The 23650-nt window shown below is 40.1% G+C and overlaps 2 protein-coding genes across 5 annotated transcripts; one reads left to right on the forward strand and one right to left on the reverse strand.

Moving 5' to 3' along the window:
- Nucleotides 1-338: 338 nt before the first annotated feature.
- RB195_019571 (uncharacterized protein) lies at nt 339-5653 on the forward strand (the record flags this gene model as incomplete). Its single annotated transcript, XM_013452646.2, has 8 exons — nt 339-465; nt 1429-1565; nt 3596-3745; nt 3826-3885; nt 4717-4842; nt 5026-5133; nt 5405-5506; nt 5570-5653. 8 exons carry the CDS (start codon nt 339-341, stop codon nt 5651-5653), a joined length of 894 nt encoding a protein of 297 aa, XP_013308100.1.
- A 660-nt stretch (nt 5654-6313) lies between these two features.
- On the reverse strand, nt 6314-22594 carry RB195_019572 (uncharacterized protein; the record flags this gene model as incomplete). Of its 4 annotated transcripts, XM_064187485.1 has the most annotated exons (13): nt 6571-6651; nt 7649-7828; nt 7896-7991; nt 8087-8186; nt 8964-9049; nt 9127-9216; nt 13983-14099; nt 14170-14241; nt 16816-16878; nt 17109-17219; nt 17274-17411; nt 17994-18190; nt 19854-19887. In XM_064187485.1, 13 exons carry the CDS (start codon nt 19885-19887, stop codon nt 6571-6573), a joined length of 1365 nt encoding a protein of 454 aa, XP_064043364.1. The 4 variants fall into 4 exon arrangements, with proteins under 4 accessions (XP_013308099.2, XP_064043364.1, XP_064043365.1 ...); XM_064187484.1 differs by lacking the exons at nt 13983-14099; nt 14170-14241; nt 16816-16878; ... (2 more) ...; nt 17994-18190; nt 19854-19887 and adding an exon at nt 10168-10230; XM_064187483.1 differs by lacking the exons at nt 6571-6651; nt 7649-7828; nt 7896-7991; ... (3 more) ...; nt 17994-18190; nt 19854-19887 and adding an exon at nt 22550-22594 and having other exon boundaries at nt 9103-9216.
- Between the last annotated feature and the right edge of the window lie 1056 nt (nt 22595-23650).

Here is a 23650-nt window from a genome sequence, read left to right on the forward strand (position 1 = left end):
GTCTCGAACGGACGACAGTTCTCTCCTTTAAACCTGCCGGGCAGGATGCTCTTGCATAAGGATGTTCATTTTCGATGTTTCCTTGTTCTATTTAGTGATTTCTTTTCTTTCTTCCGAAAGCACGTTCTCTAGCTTTGATGCTATGCTGGCAGTATAGGTTTGTAATAATGCCAGACTCCCATTCTGACATTATTGTAAACCTATACTGCCAGAATAGCATCAAAGGTGATTTTTATCATTTTTGTAATGCCAGACTCCCATTCTGCTCGTGATGTGTTCAACATACTCTTTCTTTCGTAGGGAACTTCCCTTCAGTCTATTTTTGTGTTGATTGAAGGATGGCGAAGCAAGGTCAAGAAGCCATGAAGAAGGCGCTCCAGAATGCCAAAGGTGCGGGTGCTGGGATTGGTTTAATTGCTGCAGCTGGAGCTGCCGTTTATGGAATCTCCCAAGCTATGTTCACCGGTAAGTTCCTCACGTATCATGATCACTTCCATAACTCGTAGTAGGTTCGGCAATCTCCATCAAAGTTAATTCTCTATCTAGAGAATTTGGAAGGGTCTATGTTGAAGTTACTCTGTAAAGATTGTTCCTGCATGTGGCGTCTTAGAAGTTCTAAATCTTGGATTTTCATGACTAAGGATTTTGATAGCAAGTCGGTGAGGACATAGAAATCTGAAGCTTCAGAACTTCCATACTTCAGTACACATCGTTAGTTTTGTGTACTTGACTGGCCTATCTATATAAGCTTATAGAACTTCTATTGTATTTGAGAACTTACGTTTGTTGAAGAGTTTCGCCAGTTCCTGCTGAACAGACTAAGCACACTTCTCTCATATATTCTTGTTGGTAGAGGATAAAGTGCACGACCTTGATCAATCCTGATAGGGATGTGCCTACGCGTTCGGATTCAATCCAGGATCGTTAGAGGTTTACGTGTGCGGCCTTACAATGACTCGCGGGTGGGACCTTGCGTGCCAAGTCTGTGTTTTTGTCCTCCCAGCCAAGTCTGGTATCAATTTATTAACCCAGGAGGAATGAAAAGCGTGGTAGACACTTGGGCAGTTCCGAACCATCGGTTCTGCAGTCACAGTCGAACTTATCATCTGCGCTACATCCGCACCCACAACCAAAAGATTAAAAAAAAGTAGACGGTCCATTCTTGGGTCAGCCTCCTCTGAACGTTCTTTAGTAGGGAAAGAAGAATGAGCAAAATTAAATAATAACAACAAAATAACATTGAAATGAAGATATAGTAACGACAAATGATAGATATGTGAATAAGCAAGAAGAAACAAAACTGTTGCAATCAAGGGTCACGTGCTTGTTTGCTTTGCTGTTGAAGCATTATTTAAGGTTTCTCATCTCTTCATGTTCTGGAACATCTCGGATTTTTTTTCCGTTTTGACTACTTGTTTTTCTATTCAGTGGATGCTGGTCATCGAGCCATCATGTTCAATCGAATTGGTGGGCTCTCTAATGATGTTTACAAAGAGGGGCTCCACTTCAGAGTTCCATGGTTCCAGTATCCCATAGTATATGATATTCGTGCTCGACCAAACCAGGTTCGTATTTTGATTTGAACGTAATTAAATCAGTTTGTTATCTTACACAATTTCTTTGCGAGGCTGGTGCTTGTAGTGCTACTTTTGTTGACTTATCTCGTTGTTATCTCTGTATAACGTATTAATTCCTTCACGGAGATGAAAACTGGTGAGTATATTCGAAGTATAATGTCTCGGAAGCTGCAACTTCTGGAGCGAGCTCGCGTTGCGTCGCGCTTATGATTAAACGAGTCAAACAGGCAGACGAGTTAAAGACACCACCCCACAAATCTGGGGTGGTACGGGTTTCAGCTGGGTAATGCTTATCTTTGGTCGTAGATTGTGGGGAAAAGGGTCATTCCGTTCATCTCTCCCTGTATCAGTGTAAGCGGACGACCCCGGAACTGTTTTTTACGACGACTTCTGTTGCAATCCGCGACTGTGGCACACCGCCCCTCCTGCGATTCGTCCGAATTGGTCTTCCTTCTTCCCCACAATCTACGACCCCGTATAGGCATTACCCGCCTGGAGCCCCTACCACTCCAGATTCGTGGGGTGATGCCTTTAAAGTCAAGCAGTCCTAGTCGCATATAGCGCCAGCAAATAATTAATTGCGCAACCGAATTTTTCTCGAAGGAAAGGCCCAATTTAAGAAAAAAAATAAGATTTTTACTCCGCATATTTGCCAACATATTCATCTTGACAGTGCTTGGACAGACAAGATGCGCTCGAAGTGTTCAAATGCTCCAGCACTGAAATTGCTTGGTCCTAGGGTCGAACGTGTAGTTTTGACGAGATCTCTCCACTCCCCCTGCTTCTCATTCTCGCTTACTCATTCGTGTGCGCATAGAAAGACATTTAAGGCAGGTACGTTCTGTGGAGGAAGGTTTGGGCTGTAAACTAATTAAATTGACATTGTTAGAGGTCACCTGTTTTTTGGGTTGCTTGAGAAGTTGGGAATTTTAGCAAGTTTCCTTGTTTTCTCCCAAGTAACCTTTGAAACCTAAGATTAAGTAACCACAGATTAAATTAATCATTAAAAGGCAGGGTGAGTTCATGAGGCGAGTTTCTGTGCTTTGTTCCAAGTCACACACAAACACACTTTTTTCCCGTGACTATGGTAATGCCATGTCTCAACACCAAGCAGAGCATCAAAGAGAATTCTTGAGTGCAGATTTCTATCTCTGTAAAGCTAGTTGGGGAAATTCAAAAATTGTAAGGAAAGTTTATTGTTTTCCTCGACTAGATTTCAAAAAAAAAAAGCTATGGAAGATAGGAGCAACAAGTTTCCCTTAAATATAGATCTATTGTCGACAAAAGTATATAAAAAACCTACTTTGCACCAATTTTCCCCCCTTTCAGCTGTACTTGTTTTTGGTAGTTTTAGTAATGACGTTGTAATTCATTTTTTTCAGTGATAATATGAGGAAAGTTATCGTTGTTGGATGAGACTTATCCTCGTTTAATTTTTAAGCGCTGAATGTAAAATTTCATTATTTTTCTGTATTTTTCCGCTTAAAACACTACATTTGAAAAGAGCAGTTTTCATTTCTGCTTATTCTGCTTCGTTTTTTTTACCATGCATCAAACTTAGTACGCGCTAATTCGAACTCACTTAACAACGACTCTACTCTCTGCTCTTCTTTTTTCTTTTGTTCTCCTCGTCTCTCTTCTCCCTCCTCCTTTCTGTTCCTCTCTTCGTTCTTTTAAGACCTCGTGTTGGGAAAATTCCAAGCCGCGCTAGGTCCGTTTCAGTTAGACGCAACCCAATCGTGCCTCCCGAGGTGTACCGCCATGCGGTGACGGTGTCACCGAGACTCCCGGATTTTCAGACATACGTATAGTTGCGAAACGTGAGATTTTTAGCTTGCTCCTGGAGCTAGAACTAGAGTATACTTTTGTCTATCATGTAAGTGTTTTAAGACATAACACTTAGGAAGGGTGACAAACATAATGAACTTGGATATATATATATATATATATATATATTTGTTTTGATTTGATGCATATATATGGTAGATGACGTAGAAAATCGCTACCGGTAATTGTAGATACGATCTCCGACTGGTAGTAAGGATTTGCAAATGGTCAACATAGGGTTGCGTGTCTTGTCTCGACCAAATCCAGAGCAGTTAGTCAGGATTTATCGCACACTAGGACAAAATTGGGAAGAAAGGGTCCTTCCGTCCATCTGTAACGAGGTGATTTGCTGATTTTTTTTTAAATATTCGTTTCTTCGAAGTATACATGTTTGGTCCAGTCAGCATTGTTCTTATTTCAGGTTTTAAAGAGTGTCGTAGCAAAGTTCAATGCTTCGCAGCTTATCACACAGCGCCAACAGGTGACCTTCTATTTCTCCTAAGACATGGGTTTTGTTTTATTCAATATAAGGATTTGAATCAGTCAAGGGCTAAAGTTAAACTGCATTTGACTGTCTTACTTGATTAGATGGCCAAAACGGCCAACTTCTCAAAAAGTATTTTCATGATGCTCTCCTACATCATCGGATGTTTTTCCACGCAGCAAAAAAGGAATTTCCGACGGCATCGTCAGACGTATTAGTATGAACAGAAAATCAACAGAGAGCCAGCAAGCTTGATTTGGTTCTCATGCTTTGTCCTCTATGCATTTGATATATTGCATTGCACAGTTTTTGACGCTTTGTGAACTATATGTGCTCATTCCATACACAATTACAATTACAAAGTATGTAGAAGTATATCAACTATAGCAACCGCTACCAGCACTATCTGTGTCAAGCTACCAGGACACATGATACTCCTGAACCATGATTACCGTCTTCCAGAATTCCTAGGATTTTAGAGGGAGTATGGGAGAAGAGAGTGCCTCATTCCCTTTCCAATATCATGGGATGTCATTATGTGTTGTTCTTGGTGCCGACATCAATCTGACCTCAAGCTAATACTGTCGATCTCGATGATCGCGCTATAGTGAATAAGTAATACGAGATTTTTAAACTTGTTCGCAACTAATCTGCTGGGATTCAGTTGTCGAAAGTGCGGCACCTTCGACGCTGACATTCAACTTAAAAAAAATTGAGATCAGCAGTGTTTTCCTGAGTTGATGTGAGCTACAATTCCCATCTGTCCTATTCTTCCCTAATCTACATCAGATGCATCGAAGGTACACCATTCATTTTTTTTTCGTTTAGGTTTCAATGTTAGTTCGCAAAGCTTTGATTGAACGTGCATTGGACTTCAATATCATTCTTGATGACGTCTCACTGACTGAGTTGGCGTTTTCCCCACAGTATTCAGCGGCTGTTGAAGCCAAGCAGGTAGGCTGACATATAGTTCCACTCTCCCTTAATTTTATTATTCAAATTATTGAATTAAATGTTTTGAGATTCTCAATTTATTCTTATGCAGTACGAATTAGATAGTTTTTTGTGGGAAAGATATTTTTTGGAATTCGCAGTGGTTGGACAAATTTCCCCCATACTTATAATACTTTGTTGTAGGTAGCTGCGCAAGAAGCTCAACGAGCATCTTTCCTAGTTGAAAGGGCGAAACAACAAAGGCAGGAGAAAATTGTACAAGCTGAAGGAGAAGCCGCGTCTGCGAAGCTGGTATGCAACTCTCCATTTTTTAGTCAGATATTCCTGGTTTTCGTTGTCGTGAATCTTGACAAGCTTTGAAAATTCCAAGAAGCTTGTTGTAAAATGCGACATAAATCATCGTAATGTAGATGAATATACTGCAATTCTTTGCCAGCTTAAAAGAGTTGTTATTTCTTATCCTACATGGACTTGTTGTCTACATTTATTCGAAATTGGATTTGGAAATTAAAGTGTGGTATTATTCGCTCACACTGAAATTCTTTCTGGAGGTTTTTTTTAGCTAGGAGAAGCAATGAAATCGGATCCCGGGTTTTTGAAGTTACGAAAAATACGTGCGGCCCAGACGATCGCACGTGTCGTCTCGGAATCTAATAACAACAAGGTAGCGTCATGCGCCGTATATCTCCAACAAAAAGATTATTTTCACAATGCTTATACCTGACAGGTTTACCTACCCGCTGGAGGTCTTATGTTGAACATTGCTGATTCTGATTACATGGACATCAACGATGGAAAGAAAAGACGATAAACGACCTTAATTTTGCACGTGTTTGATTGTTAATTCAATGATTTCAAGATTTGTAAGATCATTGAAGATTTCATCATTGAAATGGCATAGATACTATTCTTACACCTACTAGGCTAGAGTTTTAGTTATCGGTTGTATGTTGTTATTATCTAGTGCTTCGTTGTTGTTTCATTCATATCACTATCTTGTTAGTTTGCTATGAAAATAAATTAAATCTTCATATACGGCAATCTTCACAGTGCAACATCATTGAAAGACAATTATCACAGTCACATCGTATGTACAGACATGAGCGAAGAACACTAGTCTATGTTTATTTTCGTTTCTGCTCACCACCATTGTGTCAGACCCAAGAACTAAATGCTTCCGAAATCTACTGTCTATTTTGCTCAGATTATCTGACAATGCGGGTGTAACTAGTAGGAAGAACACTTGAGGAATTCTTAATGGTGTTGTTTAAGGTTTTTTTTAAATGGAGATAAGGGTGCTGTCATAATCGTATTAACAATATTAGTGAGCAGTCGGGGCATATTTGCACAGGTGATGTATCCATTTGTATCTCTTTTTCGACTGCAAGAGGTTAGGATGGAATGGAGTAATGCTATAAACACCTGAGATGTAGAATAGGTATAAATTATACCGTAGACTCAGTAATAGTGATCATTCAGAGTTCGGAATTAACTGGTAAACCATAACTGATGAGATGGCGACCAGAATCGAAAATGCCCATAGCTGTATATCAGTGTAGAAGAACAACGTTGTAACAATCCTATTCAAATAAGGCGAAAGACGTGAATGGCAGTCTTAGCGGAACATCTAACAAAAAGGTATCAATCAGAAATGTTCCCTATTCGAGTCCTTTTTTAATAGACTAGAATTGTCCTCTGAGCTGCGATTTGCAACCGCTTACACCGCACTTAACTGTTCTGGATACTATCCTTGAAGCATGTCTTGATATCATTTAATACGCCCCAACACGGTAGCATGGAGACGTCAGCCTGTAATGGAGACATTTCTTCCAAAACGACGATACATTCGCATTAACCGTCGCCTTCTTTGTAGTCGCCCTTAGGCATCGGATAATGGCGCATTTCAATCCAACACGTAAGCCTGTTCGTTCGCCGGCCGCCGTTAGCGCTTCAAAACTTATATTCGACGCTGCGGCAATCAGGTTGTGGCTTCATTGCAAGGAACTTGTCCAGCAATCGCCGCTTTGTTGCGCATTGTTTTCACAACGTTGATTTCAGCGCTCGTGATTAGCTCACAAAGATTCGCTAAGATCCACTGCGCCAAGGACAATAACAAGAAAGGAGTATAAACACAGTAATTAAAACAACTATTAATTAACAAAATAACAAAGAAATATTTGAAAGAATGAAGCGATATCAAACAAAAAAAGTGATAAAAATGACCAGTAAACTCTACAGTAATTTTTTGTAAATAAGTGTCGTTAATCAGAGATCAAAACTCAAATGGCGCAGCACCCAGGAAGATCTAATTCTCCTAGGCGCATTTCTTGAACGTTCCTACCAGTTTACATGAGGCTTTCACACATGTCACAGGGTCGTGGCCAGCGCTTCTTGTAGAGTCAATTGAGGTCAAGGAAGGCCGTAACCGGTGCAAAGCCAGCCAAGCCCCCATGATGTGAACGGCGCCTTCAGTGCTTTCAGCTTGGAAAGTCTTGAGTACGTCGATGAAATTTCAAACCTTGGTAATGGGTCCGTTGTCAGAAACTTGTATCATTGATAGCTATCTCCATTCGGCCTTATATCACGTCTATTATTTGCATTACATTAATGGATTGCTGTAGCGTTGTTTCCCCCCAACCCAAATAATTTCTTTTTCAAAACAGTTTTTCTGGTTTGATTCCTTTGCTTAGTGTAAGCGCGATCCTCGTTAGGTTAATGTTTTGTTGACTTTTTTGACGTGAAGAAAATAGACAGGTCGTTTTAGACGCCGAAATGCAGCGCCGAAGAAGAAACGATGGAGTCCCACCTGGAAAGTGACTCCTGGCTTCATATTGCAAAAGCCAAGACACTTGTCTCCAGCGGTAGTCGTGTGTACACCTTTGCTTCGGCAGCATTCTGTGTGATCGTCGGATTGCGCTGCACACTGCAGAAGCTCAAGGCCGTACGACTGAGGGCAAGGATCGGTTCCAAGGAACATTCCCGTTAGCTGCAACGAACACCATCAGATCAACAATTCGGTGAAACCTTTCTCGGTTGATTGGATTTAATCTTACCGTTTTCTTATTCAGTATGTCGAAGTTACAGATCCTTTCGCAGGACTTGGCCACTTTTACCGCTTTGCAGCATCCCAGGAACGCAGCGTTGGGGTTCTGAAATTGTTCGCAAGGCTTACTATCGAATAGAATAATCGAAGAAACGGTAGTATTATTTGATCTTCAACGCAAAATTAAGGAATAGTGCGCACCTTTCCACCACCATTAGAAGGGGCTATGCTTTTTGGCACAATAGCACTAAGTTTTGCTTTCACCATGGTTGGAGGAGGAGCTTGAGTCGCAGGTGCTATCCTGAAAAGAAAGTGTTGAAAAATCATTCTTTGAAAATTATTAGCGATTTGTCCCTAGAAGAAATCGATATGTCATAAGTGCTAGTAGAAAATCAAGAATTTTTTCTCGAATCGTCACAGCTGCATATTAAACCTTGCTCTTCATCAGCTTATAACGCTTTTAATGATAGAGACCATTAATGTTGGTTCTGGATTTCATCGATAATACAAAGTGAATTTCACCTAAGATGTGTGGCATAATTTGTTCCTCTGGAACCGTGGAAATCGCAAAGAATATTGGACTTTTTTCAAGGAACTTTTTTCCTGCTTCTTTGGTTTTATGGCAGCCTTTCGAAGAAAGGTGTGGACTAATCGCTACAATTCTTCTTGCTCCCATTTTTTTTACAGCGCACTCAACGCAACGTCATCGGGGTCGCATTAACAGTTCAACGGCAGTTTCGTACACATTTACAGCTGTTTATGGATGTACTCAACAGCTTGAAAACGATAAATTCGAGCATATTGCGTTGATTGTACCGTATACTGTACCGTACCACTGACATTCACCATTTTAAAGGCAACTTATCATGACGTGGTGTGGAGACAGAATAAAGAACATGGAGCATGCGGTGTAAATTACGAGTGCGCATGTGGTTCCTTTCAATTTCTCCTAATCATCCCAAAAACGGAGAAAAGCGTGAGAACGGCGCTTCTTTCAAAACCCATGTACATAGGTCTGGTACTTTTCGAAATCTGAGTGTTACCGCGTCGCTATTTGAGAAAAGAAGAGCGAAAATACCTGGGAGGTGGCTGAGGTCTGGGAGTTACAGGTCTTCGTGGAGCCGGTTTCGGAACAACCATTTGCGGTTGGATATTAGTTCGGAACTGAAACCCGGTCGAATACTGATCGCTCTCTACATTCGTACATGTAAACACAATCATTCGGGACGTGCCTGATCCACAGGAGTTGTTCTAGCAGTATCTTCAATGTAGCTTGGATGTTGACCATCTATGAGCTTTTCTTCGGCTCCATAGGCTCCATCGGGAAGTGACTGCAATAGTGACAATAAAAATGGATTATTTAGAAGGACATCTTTCTATTTTTTCAAACATATTCTGCTGCCTTGTAGAGAATTGGCAAATTAGGTTTTGGTACTTTAGAAAGAACTACAAAAGAAGGCCTCTATTTTCGAGTAGCATTAAAGGAAAATATTTTCATTTCAACCTCTAGGTTCTCTCGACTGATCCTAGACTCTCGCAGCTTCCCAACTATTCCGAAGTCTACCCGTTAGTTCAGAGATCGAATCAGCAAGCTGTACCGTGAAAAGCAATACCCACTAAAAGTTAATGTTGTATTGTTAATATATGAGATTGAATGTAACCTGTAGTGAAGAAATGTAAGAAATGCAAAAGTAATTGTAAAAAAAATGTCATGGTGAGATTTGTTGAACTGGTAAGAGGATCTCAAATGACCCAACTAGGACGACGTAGATCCGATGCACACAAAGTAACTGATTATAATGTGAAATGTGTAACACATGCTAAAAAAAACAGAAGAATCGCAGTGAAAAAAAACATAGGAGGAGTTGTGGAATTTCTAAGAGTTATCTTTCAATGAACTTATTGATGCGATGATCCGATAGATAAGTCTCTGAAATTTGTGCTGTTCTAGAATAAACTGCCTTTATTTTGCATACGTAGATCAAAAACCTGGTACAGGGCTACAACTACGAGTTACTAGTGGAGATATCGAGGAGAAATGTCCTTCTTCCCTCAAATCATAACAAAACAATTTATACTACTATTATTAATAGTATAGTATTATTATTAATTTAGTTTTAATCTTAATCCATAATTTAAGAGTTCTTGTTATCTTGAAGGTTTCTGCTATGTAACAAATTTTCAATTCCTGATATGGGGTGAAGATGTTGTTTGACCAGAAAATTTGAATTTTACTGTAAATTGAAAAGTAATTCACGACGACGTTGCTTACGCTCCGGTACCTCTAATTCGGTGGTGAAGGAGTGCGTGCTGTCAGCCTTCCTACGTTCAGAGAAACTGTCCATTACCTTGCTCACAAGTTTGCACGATTTTTATTTTCCGCTTTTCCGTTTACCGTGAACGAATACCGAAACAAAAACACCAGATTCTAAGGATTTGACGTTGTTGGTCCTCAAATCAAAACTCTTTTTAGGCACATGAAAAAGGCTCCAAAACGTCATATATTCAATGAAATTTCCGGCTAGCAACAACGTGCGGACACCAATGTAAACACAAAACAGGAATGCCGTGCTTCCAGGAAAGGGAATGTTTGAACCGTATCCGCCGATGTTTTCAGTTTTTTTTTTCAAAAAAAAAACTCGACACTTGAGTTTAAATGTTGTCTATTCTACATCTTTATATAATAGTAGTAGATAAGTAATAGTTAATAATAACGATTCAATAAATACTAGCGACGATCTAATAAAGCAAATAAGTGATTTTCCTACAGTTTCTTCATAATTTTTTTCCTATTTCTTGTTCCATAGGACTGTAACAGAAGTAAAAGAGGTGCGGAAAATTATTTTGTTTTAAATAGCGCACATTCATTCAGGCAGACCATCACTTGAAGCACAAACGAGAAGTGCGTGAACTGAATTGATGGAAACAAAAAAGAGAAAAGATCAGGGCATTTGTGTGTCGAATTTTCGTACAAAAAGTCACCGCAAGCAAGCGTACAAATAACCTCGTCAAGCTAGTACCAGACATCTCTATCCGTTTGTTTCAGGGCCGAGTGGCGGATAAAAACGTACACGAAATGTAGAAACAGGACATAAATTGAGGGCAAATAATCTCTCATTCTTGAGACAATCGTTGATTTTTGAGCTGCTGCTTCTCTGGATAATAGCTGGGATGATTGCTTTTTTTTAAAAGTGCAATTGTTCACTAACAAACATTCAAAGTGTACGTTTTTAATATACGTATGAATAATTTTTTCGAGGACAAATTGAATCTGGTACTTGACATCTTTTATCCTTATCGCACACAAATTGTATTGGCAATAAAAAAAATTAAAAATTAAGAATAAAATTGAATTAAAAATTAAAACAAATTTGTGATAGCTCTAAATGTGGGGTTATTTCTGTAATGTTTTGAGTTTTCGAAGGCGAATTCATTACGCTAGAACAAAAATGGAAAGTTAATACAAGGTCAATGATCCGTGCTTCAGCATTCGTTACTGCAGAAGGAGAGAGCGTGCGTGAAGCCAAGAAAGAGTGCGTGTTGCGCCGGACGTGTCGCCTAGCTGGTCGGGTGAACATATTCAGCACCGACTATAAGCATATTTAGGAACGAGGAAGTAACGTATATGTTAGAGAAGAAAAAGAATAGTAATAGAATTTGTTTCTGCCGTTTTGTTGTTTTCGAATAAGAAAAAATACGAATAGACTGTAGTTCGTATGGTGTTTGGGAAACGCACTTATTCTTGGCTTTGGCTCAAAGCCAAACCTTCGTATCTGTACCGATTCTTGATTCCAGCGCCGACAAAAAGCGTCCTCCGCTCATTTGGAACTGGTGATTTTGAAGCTTTGTATGAATGAAATGTATGAGCTTTGCAGTGTCGCTCTTATTTTCACTGATCTACATGCGGTTCTTTTAGTTCTTCAGCGTAGTGTTTCTTCGCTTTCTTATTCCGTAGATTGATTTGAGAATGGATTCAGCTCTGCTACTGTCTTGTAACTCCTCTTCGGAAAAAGGAAGAAGTTACTAGGAAAGGAAACAACGAAAGAATCTCAATAAAGTGTATTCAGTGCTGGTAATTAAGGCGACCAGTTACTGAGAAGCAAGAAGTGTCAAATACAATGTTCTCGGACCCTTTTGTTACAGAATTATACAAGTTCAGATATTAAGTGGATTTGGAACACTAGGGTGAAAAGTTTACCCGACGAAACAACTTTTTACACAGTCACGAGCGATTGCAATGAAAACGCGTATGGTCGGTTAGTGCTGAAATTACCGGGCGAAGCAACTCTTTGCACGCGTACGTGCAGTGATAAACGCTGCGCACTTTCTTGTAGATTAAAAAGCTGTTTCGTCGGACGGATTGATCATGTCGATATTTCTGGTTCACGGGAAGTCTGGATTTTGAGATTTTCGCATTTTTGCTGGGATTCTGCGTTGGCACCCAAGTAATGGATGTTTTTACTTATTTTTGTTTAGTAATGTTATTTTTAAAATTTGAATTTTATTTCAAATTAATTTTTAAGTTTGAACTCACGCACAGACAAAGGATTTCAGCGTTATGTAGCATGTTATTTGAACGAGCATTTCTTACTCTACAACTTAGTTTTGGGTTTTTTTATGCTGATTTTTTTTTGGTAATTTCAAGACCAATATTATAAGCAGTGTCGCCAACTCTGTTTCAACATTCAAATTTTCCTGGGGAGTGATCTTTAAGAACCACAAACTTTTGTGACTTCTCACACATAGGGGCAAGAATAATTTAAAAAAAAACAAACTAGAGGTGATGTGTTGTGCAAAAAAATGGTTTTAGAAAAACAAGCATCTTCTCCACTGAAGCTTCTGTCACTGAAGATCATTTCTACCGATGAAAAGGTTGCACACCTCTTTAGTTCTGTACGAACGATAAAAAGGAGCCCGCTCAAGGCCCTGATGAGGAAAGAAGGAAGAAACAAGTACATAGAGGTAAAGGTAAGAAATTTTCGATATTGGGTTCTCTATGGTAGTTGCTGAAATTCAGTGCACCAATTCCGAGCGTCACTGCAAAAACGCAAAAGATCTTCCACAAATCCGGAGAAGAAGCCTCAAGAAAGCTCGAGGCATTAGTTTACTAAGCCAGATAACTTTTATCACTTTTTAAAAAGGGGAAAAGTTATTTCCTAAAGTGAATTGTAATGCTCATTAAGGTGTAGCAAGATGTATTGTTGGATAATTTTACAAGTAATCTACTTTATCCGTCTTCACTTCTTTAACACCCTTTGAAGTAAAAGTCTCGGAAGCCCATGATGCCTCTGATTTTAGGATTTCTGGGGTTTGCATCGCGTTTTTATCGTGACTTGTTCATTCGATGTGGTTACCTTCAAACTTGATCGCGAGCCCTACTTAGGAATGAAACGTGCCTAAACTCAAAAATTTCCGTGGACGCTGTCTTTGGGAGAAAAAAGATGAGGGTTATGGTACTTGTACAGCAGAATGGGAGGTAATACTGTAGCATGAATGCACAAAAATTGCTTGCGAGCGAAACAACGAGGATTTGGTTGTGAGAGTCGCTGTAGAAAGGTGATAACGTTCCGGAAGCGTGCTACCTGCATGCAACACATTGGAGGATGTGTGTGTGTGTGTGTGTGTGTGTGTGTGTGTGTGTGTGTGTGTGTGTGTGTGTGTGTGTGTGTGTGTGTGTGTGTGTGTGTGTGTGTGTGTGTGTGTGTGTGTGTGTGTGTGTGTGTGTGTGTGTGTGTGTGTGTGTGTGTGTGTGTGTGTGTGTGTGTGTGTGTGTGTGTTTTTGTGTTGGTGGTTTTGTTTTGTGTGTGTGTTTTGTGTTGTGTGTGTGTGTGTGTGTGTGTGTGTGTGTGTGTGTGTGTGTGTGTGTGTGTGTGTGTGTGTGTGTGTGTGTGTGTGTGTGTGTGTGTGTGTGTGTGTGTGTGTGTGTGTGTGTGTGTGTGTGTGTGTGTGTGTGGACTTTGTAAGCGTTACTTGTACTGCTGGTGTACAGAAAGTGGAACCGCCGTGAATCTGCGTTCAGCTCTTCGTTTAACATAAAGCCATTCTTGCAAAAATGTCCAAGCTTGCGACTTCATCACATCCTAGACACCAACAGTACCTCGCCTACGAGAATGACTGTGGGCTTCTTTGTTGAATGCGGTCGATCTGGTAGTGGAAGGCCGTAGATATCAGCGAGATGAGGACGGAACCTCTCAGGAGGAGATGGAACCCGCATCTATGCATAGCGTGCAATACATCCTTCACAATCATTGTATCAACCCTAAACCATAGGAGGAGGCACTTACTCTCTGCTGGATGGGTAGTTGTGGTTCCACCTGTTGCGGAAAATATCCTTCGACAGGTGCCGGCCTCATAATCTGAATCAAATTCAATGATTTCAGGAACTGTATAGGATTTAGAGCAAAGCGAATTGTTCATTATAAAAAAGTTTCCGAAGCTTATACATAAATTTTGGATTGTTATCTTTAAGGTGCCAAGAATGCAAGTCTAATTATTTCCTGCACTTGATGGCGCTGGTTTTGTTGAGTGCAATCAGACATTTGATTACACCCTCTGGAAGCGAATGAGCTCTACACTTCGCACAGTTAGGTGGTAAAACTTTGTCAAGTGTTGCAGAAAGGTTTTGCCGTCCAGAACTCTGCTAGGGACCCATGTCTTCATAGGTCGATTGTCTGAGGGGAACATGTAAACTTTGCGCATCCGTCTCGTAACTCCAACAAACAAACCGAAGAAGCAACAATCAAATGAACTCCAACATGCCGCTCTGTCTGTGCAGAGCATATCCTGTACTACGATGTTTGTAAGCACAGTTTACTGCACTGCAGAAGGCACGGATCAGAGATTGTCCCATCATCAGTGCCGATAAAACACCGCTTACCTGCGTAGATGCTGATGACAAGAAAGTAGTAGGTCGTGCATTAACTGTGAGGAATGACTAGAATAACATGGTGGAGGAGTTTAAATCAACGTCGTCAAGATGCGCGTGAAGATCTGTACGACTGCAAGATAGCAGAAGGCTCAAATTGTGGGTCTTAGGTGCTTACAAACCTACGAAACCGATGAAGACTAAGTCGACGATGCGTTTTATGGCGAGCTCAGTACCTTTACCTCTAAGATACTAAGCCAGCAGCGAACCTCATCATTGCATCCGCAATTGAGAAAAGTCATAGTCACTACCAACTTACGTGGCTGAGGAAAACACCTCGAACAGCAGAAGAGGAAAGTGCGCGGAAGATCCTAACTGTCAAACTTCAACTCGATTACGTTCTTATAAGGAGCATCCTTCCGTCGGACAGCCGGAAATCTAGAGCTGTCTGGGAAGTCGCATTAAATACCGACTATCCCTCGTTGTACTCATATTGACGGTATGGTTCCAAAAAGGGGTCGTAAAGTTTTACATCAACCGAAGATCGGCTAGGCAGGTCTGAAGGATGATGAATATAGGAACTAATTTTGACAACATGTGTCGATTAGTAGTAGATTACAACGAAGATGAGAAAGGATAACGCCGACTCTCTTGCTGAGTGTATTCAGGATGCTGCAGGAAAGCTCTTCCGGTTTTAGTTTCGAGGGAGAAGTTTGCATTTACAACAGCGGAAATAAGATCCACGTACAATTCTGTATGTGTGGCACGTAATACTAGTGACTTCAGCTAGGAGAAACGTCTGAGATATAAGTTGTGTCGTCAACTAAAACGTCATCGTGGGAACGAACGGACGTGAAGAGTGAAGGAGTTTGAAAAGGCGTGGGAGGACAGGAATGCGAAGAAAAAAACCTTGGTGAACCGGCAAGTGCAGTTTGTCTGTGAACTGCGCTTCCATTGACCTGCACCGCGGTAGGCGAAGAACCACAGTCAGAGGTTCTGCTCTGCATTCAAAAATATTGGGCCTGGTTATTCTGGATCAGCTTATCAGAAATCGCGAAGAAAACACCCACGATGAGAAAGTGCCTTTCCCGTAGGATTAATTAATGGCTTCAATAGGAAAATAAGTGCTGCAGATCCTCCAGGTGTGCTTCATCGTTCAATGTGGAAAGTAGGGTGAGAAGACGGGCTGAACCAGAAGCCTTTCTGTCCAACGTTGCCGTCGATGACATCATGTCAAGAAAAGTTGATCAGTATTTCGCTGGTGACGTTTTAGCAATATCAGGACATCTCCTCGCCAATCTCGAGTTCGCCGACGACATAACAATCGCTTCAAGCAGTGCGAAGTTGGAACACGTGGGGAACCTTTCTATCGAAATTGGCTGCAGCCAACTCACTGCGACTCCGCCCTCTGACAAGTGCAAGCAGGTGTAGGTCTCCTCGAGCTCCTGAACGGGAATCAGGGTGGACGGACAACCTATTGAACTCGGGATGAGTTCTGTTATTTGGAGTGAAAAACGATGACAGCTACGAGTGAGATATTCAACAAAGATGCGCAAAACATCCACCCGCCGTTACAGCCAATTTAGTCAAGACTTCTGTGATAACCTAGTAATATTATAGTACTCTGAATTATTAAGAATAATCTTTTTTTGTAGATAGTTGGCAAGGAAAATCTACCAGTCGCAATAAACATTGACTTTTTCCTGTTTTTCGAAAGTGCACAGACTACAATAATCATTCTCGCGAAGTGTTTGATTCGCATTCAAAGCTCGTTATCGAAAATTTACGATGATTTGGTATTTGCGTTCCGAGGAGAGGACAATTGCAGGATATGTCGTTAGAACACTCGGTAGCAACCAGTAGAACATCCTGCTTTGAGAAAAAAGCAAAGAACGAAAACGTTGAAAACGCAGAAAAAGAAACCAGCTCAGTTCCAGCAGTTAGAGCGAGATACCCCATTTTTACGTATTCCAAATGAGGCTTGCTGTAGCTGGAGTAGTTTTTAAAACTGTAGAAATTTTACGTCTAGCAGGACTTTTAGCATTTAAAAAAGAAAGAAGCCTACTTTGAACTGCTGCTCGTAAATCCTCGGTCCCTCGCGATAGACAGGTCTTGGTTTGAAAACAGCCTGAAAGTGAGCGAACGAGCCTGAAGAACCTAATAGATAGTTTGCTAGAGAAACTTTTTGAGTTGCTTTGCGTTATGGCATGAGTTGACACTGCGAGATTCATGAACTGGATCAGCAGTGCAGAACTCGGCCTTCGGAAGATTAACGCGACTTCTTTTTGTTTGACGCAAATTGAAAGTGAATCGCTAGAATCGACTAAGGTGTAAGACCCAACGAACGGCGTTTCTTACCTGCACTGGCTGCTGTGGAAGCGGAGGCGGTGGAGGTGGAGGTTGCGAGTAAATTACAGGAGGAGGCTGCGGTCGTAAATTATACTGCTGTTGCTGGGGAAATTGTGGGATCTGAAGGTGTTCGATGAGAGGGTTTCGGATATTATTACTAGGAGAAACTCTTACCTGCTGGAGTTGCTGAGCTGTCGGCATAAATTGTGGTGGTGGTATCGGAACTTGCTGTTGGTATTGAGGCAGCTGATATCGTTGTTGTGGTTGTTGTTGTTGTTGGTAAGCAAAGGGAGGATTTTGTTGATAGTTACTCTGAAAGTTTTGGAGTGGTTCTATTACGGCGCCAAAAAACTACTTGAAGCTCCTCTCTCTTTAAAAGATTTCAATCGCTGTTAGTGCACCTACGAACAGTTATTTCACTTCGAAGCATCTTGTGTTTGATTAGGAACGTGTACAAAATTTTTATTAAAACTAAATATTGGGAAGGAGTTCTAACCCGTGTTCAATGAGTCAAAAAACAGTCCATTTATATGATTTACCTGGGAAAATCTAAAGTAAAAGTAAAAGTTGCACTAAACATAAAAGAGTAAAAGAAATTTTGAGATCAACGATGTCGGGCAATGAATATTTATCTGAAATTTATGATTATTTGATGAAATGAGAATGAGTGAAGTGAGTTCAACCGTTTCAACGACAATTTACTCTTATTTTCTGAATGAACCCCTCAAACTCAGCTATCGCTCTAGTACATAGCACGACCGGAATAGCAGAAGTTTCTCTAGAAATTTCCTAAAATTTTCTATAGAAGTAATTTCCTCAAGGTGCCGTCAACTGTTGGTTTATCTAAAAAACTGTTCAGATGATAAGTTTTTAGAGAATAAAAACTAGGCTAACTAGTCGTCGTTTATGCTGATAAAAACTCGCCTGGACAGGTTGTTGAGGTAGAAACTGCGGTTGAGACTGGTAGGATTGTGGCTGATCCCATTGCCGCCACTGCGCAGGATATTGTTGTTGAGGTGCGTACTGCTGAGGAGGAAAGTACTGCTGACTCGCTTGCTGATAGTATTGCGCATGTGTGGAGTGCAGCAACACTGAAAATTCCTAGTAATTTAGCAAAGGTTGAGGCAGAATTGAATAATGAGTAATAATTGAATTCTACCCGAATCTGGCTAGTCCCTCGGAAACGCTGGATAAATATAAACGCATGGATAAATATACATACATCTCTGATATATCTTATAAAGCATGTATATGATATTTTTTTTTCGTAAGAAATGAACTTTTCTCGATCGAAGGAAGTGGGTGAAGGATAAGGGAAAAGCGGCTGAGACTGTTATATCGTCGTACAGCCAAACAAGTTCTTCACCGTGCAACAAATAGCTTTGAGCAACGCCTCGAAACTAGTATACGGACGTCGGCGAGCGCTTCCGTTGAACAAAGGAACGCTACAGAATAAACCTAATATACAAGAATACTGTTAAATCTGTTAAGCCTCTATCAGGAGTCGTTTATTTATTTGATCACACAAAGTGATGGACCGAAAATGCACTATTTACAGTAGGACCATTACCTAACATGGTCCATTCAATTTCCATCCATTTATTTACTTCTTTATCTATTCCATTACACAACATCATATACAATAGCTACCACATGCAGCCCGAAATCTTCAGAACGACCCAGGGTCGTCGTTAGGATTCCTACTAAAAGAAACTGAAAAAAAAGAAAAAGAACGAAAAAACTCACGGAAAAAAAGAAAAAGAGATATAAAAGTTGCTAAGAAATAGGGAAAAAATTTACTTTCCTCAGTGAAAAAAAACTATTTCTTAGCGTTGTAGAATATTCTCGAACTGTTAAAAAGAGAACTACAAGCCGAAGAGGATGAAAATAAGTACCCATGCCAAAAACAGTTTAAATGAATAGCGTGATCAATCTCTAATCAAACTAGGAGTTTGCTCTTAGTGGTTGGCCTACTGTTCAAGGCGTGAAATCCTTAAAAAAAGCCCAGTAGGGTTATTTATTTGTCATCCACGCTATCGTGGCTGGTTCATGCTAGTCCGAATAAGTTTTCCAGCATCTGCACAAATATTAATAAGCTGAGATGTGATGTCGTCCGATCTAGTTCACAAATCTACTAGCGCATTCAGGCATAAGATTTCACAAATCTTCTGCAAACACTTGTTTCGGTTATCTAAACTTCATCACTAATAGTCGATGTCAGTGTGCATCGGCGATTCATACAAGAGATTCACACTTTTCCAAAAGTACATGCTTACCACTTATGAAAAGAATCGAAGGGTTTCTTTTTTTTTCAAAGAAAAAAGAAACCCTTCGATTTTCTTCTCGAAAATCACTGGAATTGTTATTTCGCCGTCTTCCAATTTATCATGTTAATCTTAGCTGAGATTTTTGCATCACTTCGACCCAGTGAAGGAATGATCAATGAATCCCAAATTTTTCTTTCCATGGCAAATCATGTTTTCTAGTTTCACAGTTGGATTTTCCACAAATGACAATCATTTTCACAAATCGTAGAGATGTAATTATTGATTCAACCAATGAATGATCTTGGTTGAGCATTCAAAAGTCTAAGAAAGAAATTGCGGAGTCGTAGTTTTGTGAGGTGGGAGGGGTTCTACTGAACAGACGTTTTTCACCACAAGCATATTTTCGGCGAAGACAGAGGCATTTTACGGACTAAGGGAAGGATATTTCACTCCTAACAGAAAAACTCTCAGACCTGTGTAGACTTACCTGCAAGGCACGGAAGAAAGGTGGTTAGTTGCATCGGATGATGCCGTACGAGTGTTTCGCACCCGGTTCGGCTAATGGGCGTGTCGGGGCGCTAGGCGTCGACAGCACGAAAACGAGAACACGGGGTGCGACACGGCCCACCCTAAAATCCACACCGGAAAAAATTCCCGAGGAGTGTTCAGCGAATTGGTTGAAATTAATGTCGTTCTAAACTAGAACTCTGATTTCTTCTAAAACGGATCGTTGATTTCGCTCCACGAAAATCCCTACCAAAGTTTATATCGAAGAACTTGCTGGGAATGTCTCAACGCGTGCTTAGTCCAGACATAATGGCTGTAGCGCCACCTCTTCCGATACGTTTTTGTTCACGGAGAAGAGCGAGAACTTACGCAAATGACTTGCAAGGTTGTGCTGGAAATCCAGTTTCACGTCGATAAGCAAGAATTCGGGGCATGTGTAGTCTACAAAGTGCAAACGATCTCCTAATGATTATCACTACACTTCCAGCACGTTTCATCGGAATTACGATGCGAATGGTACAAGAACTATAGTTTATGTTTCCTGATCAAATACGCAAAGATGCAAGGTTGCTGAGGTATCGTTTTGTTTTACTTCCGGCTATATGTTTTTTGGGGGTGAGGTCATTAAGGATTGACCTTCTGAGCTAGGGATCTCATGCGCTCAACTAGCTTTTGGGACCCTTTTGACGAAAATCGTAGCACTGACACCATTCGAGTGAGGTGAAAATTCAATTCCTCAAATGAGAAGTGTCAGCAGTTTTTCATTTTCGGGTGATTGTCGCTCGACAATCACTTGAAGACCCGAAGCAGATGAAAATTTGCGGTTGGTGAAGGGCAGACGGAACTCGTCATAATATCTATTCACTAATCCTTTGTACCCATAGCAAAGGTGTTGGGTTCCACTCCGATACCAGGCTCAACCTTGCGAAGCACATTAATTCAGTACAAAATATTCAGCAAGCCTCAATAGGTCTCCTCGAGCATCCTCGGAGAACCCTTTGCTGCTGCACATATTCTACGGATCCTTAAACGGGTCTAGCGATTTTTTTTGCACTGAGGTATATTTCAGAGTACCATCCATATGGCAATTATTATTATTATTTTTTCAATCACGAGATTCATAGGCTTCAGTCATTTTCGATCCAAGGATTCGTTAGAAGGAATATTTTAAAGGTCTTAGGCTTAGGTAGTATGTGGTGAGAGTACGAGGTATGGAGGCTTGCTGATTATTTTGTACTAAATTAATGCGCTACGCAAGGTTTGGTACCGGAGTGGAACCCAACACCTTTGATGTAGGAACTTGAACACAAATATTCAGGGTGTACAAGTGCTTACTACTTTATAATGTAGAAAAAACTCCCGTACATGTGCTGCTCCAAGAACAGCACAGACAAAGGCCCGCGAAGAAATATCAGCTACTGTAGAAGAAACATGATATATGCTTACCAATAAAATCCCCGAAATTTTGGCTTGAAACCCCAACCCATTGACCAAAATGCGTTCTTTGTTGCATATCTGGCGAGAGGGACAAACCAATAAACTTTTATGAGCTGTATGTGCATTGTAATCGAAGATGATAGAACAATTAAGTGAAAAAACTTTAAAAAAGATAGGAGATCATGAAAAATAGTGTTAAAAAAATACGCAAGTTACATCTCTGTTTTTTTTTTGACAAAGGCAACGTAGTAATTGAAAGCAGAAGTGTTGCGTAAAGTGCGTCATTAAGATCCGACACAACAACTTTACCACGTTTTTCTTATATCCAAGTGACAGTTTGATACAGATTATGGAAATGGAAATGGAAATGGAATGTTTTTTTTAAATCATATATGCTACAGTTTGCTAAGAAGGCCACTTAAACATTGATATTGTAAAACAGAAAAAAACAAATAATAATAATTAAAACAATAGACTTGAGTGATCACACTTGGACTCTTTATTCCCTGAAAAACTGAAATTCTTGGTGAGATGGCCGAGTGGATTCGAAATAAGCATGACAAAGGTTACAAAATGGCCTGAAATTACTATCCATAAATTTTTCATTGGAGCTACACATAGCGTCAAATCATCTAAATTTTATCGTAGAAACAAAAAGGTAAATGTCTAAAAATGATATCGATTAGAACATCAAGAGATTATCGTTCCTGTCAAGTATGAACGGTAAAACCTCACTTTTTATGCCGATGGGAAGATTCTGGGAAAAGATTGACTGAAGAAAATAAATATAACGAAATGCAAAATCCGAATTTTCAAATATCTGGAAGAGATTGGAAACGCGATAAATAACAAAGTTCTAGGCAAACACTGAACATAAAAATGTAAAACTTGATAAAAACACAGTCGAAAAAAAGGTGATGAATCCGTGGATCTAAAAATCACGAATTCACCTTGTTCCAGAAAGGAAGATGACAACAAAAAACAAATTAGCACCTTACGTTTATAAAATAGGAGGGTCAGACGAAGGGTAAACAGTAGAACTAGATGGTTCAACAATGTTGTTTTCCCAGAGTGAAGCTTCTTCAGTGAAGGGAAAATATTTTAAAGGTTCCAAGAGATGGTGGTGCAGGAAGACGTGTCGTGGTTTTCTGAAGCTTGGATACACCTTATGTGCCTTACAGAGGGCTACATTAACTCATGGTATTGAAAGAGGCAACCTAAGGATCGCAAGTTACCCACATAAGTGGCTGACCTTATCCATGCAGTTTTCTTCAGTAGTGTCATGGTTGTGTAACTGGATGTTGGAGTGAAAGAAGGAGACTAAGAGATTTTTGGCATAATTATTTTAGAGAAGACAACCTAGTCAGAAGCAGAGTAAAAAAAAGTCCAATGTCACTTCAAGATGTCACAACGAGATTTATAAGAGTATTCCTCGTTCTGAGGCAATAAAACGGGTGTTGTGCGATTATCTACAGGAAAACAAAACCAAAAAGCCGTGTCCGTGTCGGCTGAAGAAAGGTTGGCCTTGGTGGTGAAAGGCTGTCTCGCATGCATTGGTCGATGTTTGCATTTCACTACCTCAGAAGAAATAGTGTTTGAGGAAGAGGTTCCGCTTAGCCTTGCAAAATCTCATGGATAATGAAGAACAAAATAAACAGGTGATCTCGGTAATTTCCGGATAACGCGGATTTATCACGTTCGATTTCAAGCGTTCAGACTAAGAAGAAGGCGTCAGCCACGAATAAAGGATGGCAATAACCTCATGTCCGGCTTAATTAAAAAAATCATTTATTGAAATCATCAACATGCCGAGGTTTATCGAAAGTCTGTATATGGAGAATTTTTGAATAGTTTTCATTTAATTATGTATTTATTTATTTATTTATTCGTATATACCTATAGTAAATCAGAAAAAAAAAGAAAGCAAAAGAGGTATATTTTGTCTGAGTCGGATCATTTTCCAAAAAATCGGAACCTAGTTTTATGCCAGTGGGACCTAGTGCAGCTCTTCCGTGGCGAATAATATGTCGAACATAGTTTTGAAGAATGAAAATGAGATAGAGATTCGTTTTTTTTGAGCTCATATTCTAGTACTAGTTTTCTATTCAGTGTAGTCGCAACTATATATTATTTCGATACTGATAGGAAAGATACCCTTCTTTTTTTCTCGAGAAAGAGGGAGCTCTTCTCACACTCCTTTCTATTTTAATAAAAGGATGAGAAAGCTCCTTTCAGTCAGTTGTTAACCTCATGGCTTCGTCCTCATACAGCGGAAAAGAAAAGGGCATAGCGAATGTTTCTGGATAGTTGGAAGAATAAAATGGAATGTAAAAGGTGTTT

The sequence above is a fragment of the Necator americanus genome, chromosome II (assembly GCF_031761385.1).
Source record: "Necator americanus strain Aroian chromosome II, whole genome shotgun sequence".
In the NCBI taxonomy this organism is placed as follows: Eukaryota; Metazoa; Nematoda; class Chromadorea; order Rhabditida; family Ancylostomatidae; genus Necator; species Necator americanus.